At 23.8% G+C, this 1,376-nt stretch overlaps 1 protein-coding gene across 1 annotated transcript in view; it reads left to right on the forward strand.

Moving 5' to 3' along the window:
• Window positions 1-221: 221 nt before the first annotated feature.
• Window positions 222-1,376, forward strand: part of LOC111616501 (citrate synthase, mitochondrial-like) — a 9,055-nt gene continuing 7,900 nt past the window's right edge. The window contains exon 1 of the mRNA XM_023357905.1: window positions 222-440. Coding sequence (XP_023213673.1) covers window positions 255-440 — 186 coding nt within the window. The 5' untranslated portion in view covers window positions 222-254. The remainder of the gene's footprint in view (window positions 441-1,376) is intronic.

Raw genomic sequence — 1,376 nt, forward strand, 5'->3', positions numbered from 1 at the left:
TGGAAAATGCTATTAGTGAACTATTTCTATATAAATTTGCAATAAACAGAGTATAACATTCAAATTATTACATAATAATAATACACAAATCAATTAAATATGAAATTCATATACCAAATACATAAACCAAAATATCAGATTGTTCAAGTTGTTATAAGATTACACATTAATTAAATCTAATCTTATTTGGTTTGCATTATTGTATTTGAAAATTTTAATTTCTTTAAATTTTATGCTTTTAGATTTATGGAGGGATGAGAGGGATGAAAGGTTTGGTTACAGAAACTTCACATCTTGATCCAGAAGAAGGCATAAGGTTTCGTAATTATTCTATTCCTGAAATTAGAAACTTACTTCCAAAAGCTCCAGGTGGTGAAGAACCATTACCTGAAGGATTATATTGGTTATTACTTACAGGAGACATTCCTACTCCAGAACAGGTATAAAAATAAGTTTGAAATGTTGTTTTTAAAGTAAAATTATATATATATAATTTTATATTAAAAACAAAATAAAATAAAATGAATTTTATACAAATGTTTTATTGTATTAAGAAAAAATCTTGTTACAGGGGGATTACAATAAAAGTTACATACAAAAAAAGTTAGTACATTTTCATACTTTATCAAATATCTGTTATCATAATAAAAAACCCAAAGTTCATAACACATAAATTTCTCAATTCACAACATCTTGTTTTAACATTTTTAAAATATAAACAAAAAAATTTTGAATATTATACATTTTATTTAAAGTAATTTCATTTAAGCTAGATCTAAAATTTTCTTCGTGTTTTAAATTAAAAATCTCTTTTATTTTATATTTATATTGCGCTTCTAGGATCTTTGGACATTCGGTAAAAATATGGTAAATATTAAAGATTTCGGATTTACACCAATAGCATTTTTTGGAAAAATCAATATAATAATTGTCTATCAGTAAAGATTTATAATTAAGTCGAATCTGTATCAACGTTCTTTTAATATTTAAATTGATATTTGTCATAATAATATTCGATTTTGATGGAAAATATAATATATTCTTATACCAATAGTGGTATGTTGAGTTTAAAATAGCATCTTGGTCCTTGACAATAGATTGAGATAAGGCCGATTCCATCATTAAAGTATAAGCATATTTGCAATTATCTTCTGATGAGTTAAGCAACATTACTGATATTCCATAAGCTTGTATTATTTTAATAAATTTCTGATACCAGGAGACATTATTAATTGATTTACCTTCATTTTGATTGGTTGTTAATTGAAATAGAAATTTTATGTTGTCGTCTTCAGTATTTAATATTCGAAGATAAAATTTAAATAAACGTTTCAAAAAAAATGGAAAAAGTTGGTAACGATTTGACTCTGATCTGA

The sequence above is a fragment of the Centruroides sculpturatus genome, unplaced genomic scaffold (genome assembly GCF_000671375.1).
Source record: "Centruroides sculpturatus isolate CEXI.00-Female unplaced genomic scaffold, Cexi_2.0 scaffold3420, whole genome shotgun sequence".
Taxonomy (NCBI): Eukaryota; Metazoa; Arthropoda; class Arachnida; order Scorpiones; family Buthidae; genus Centruroides; species Centruroides sculpturatus.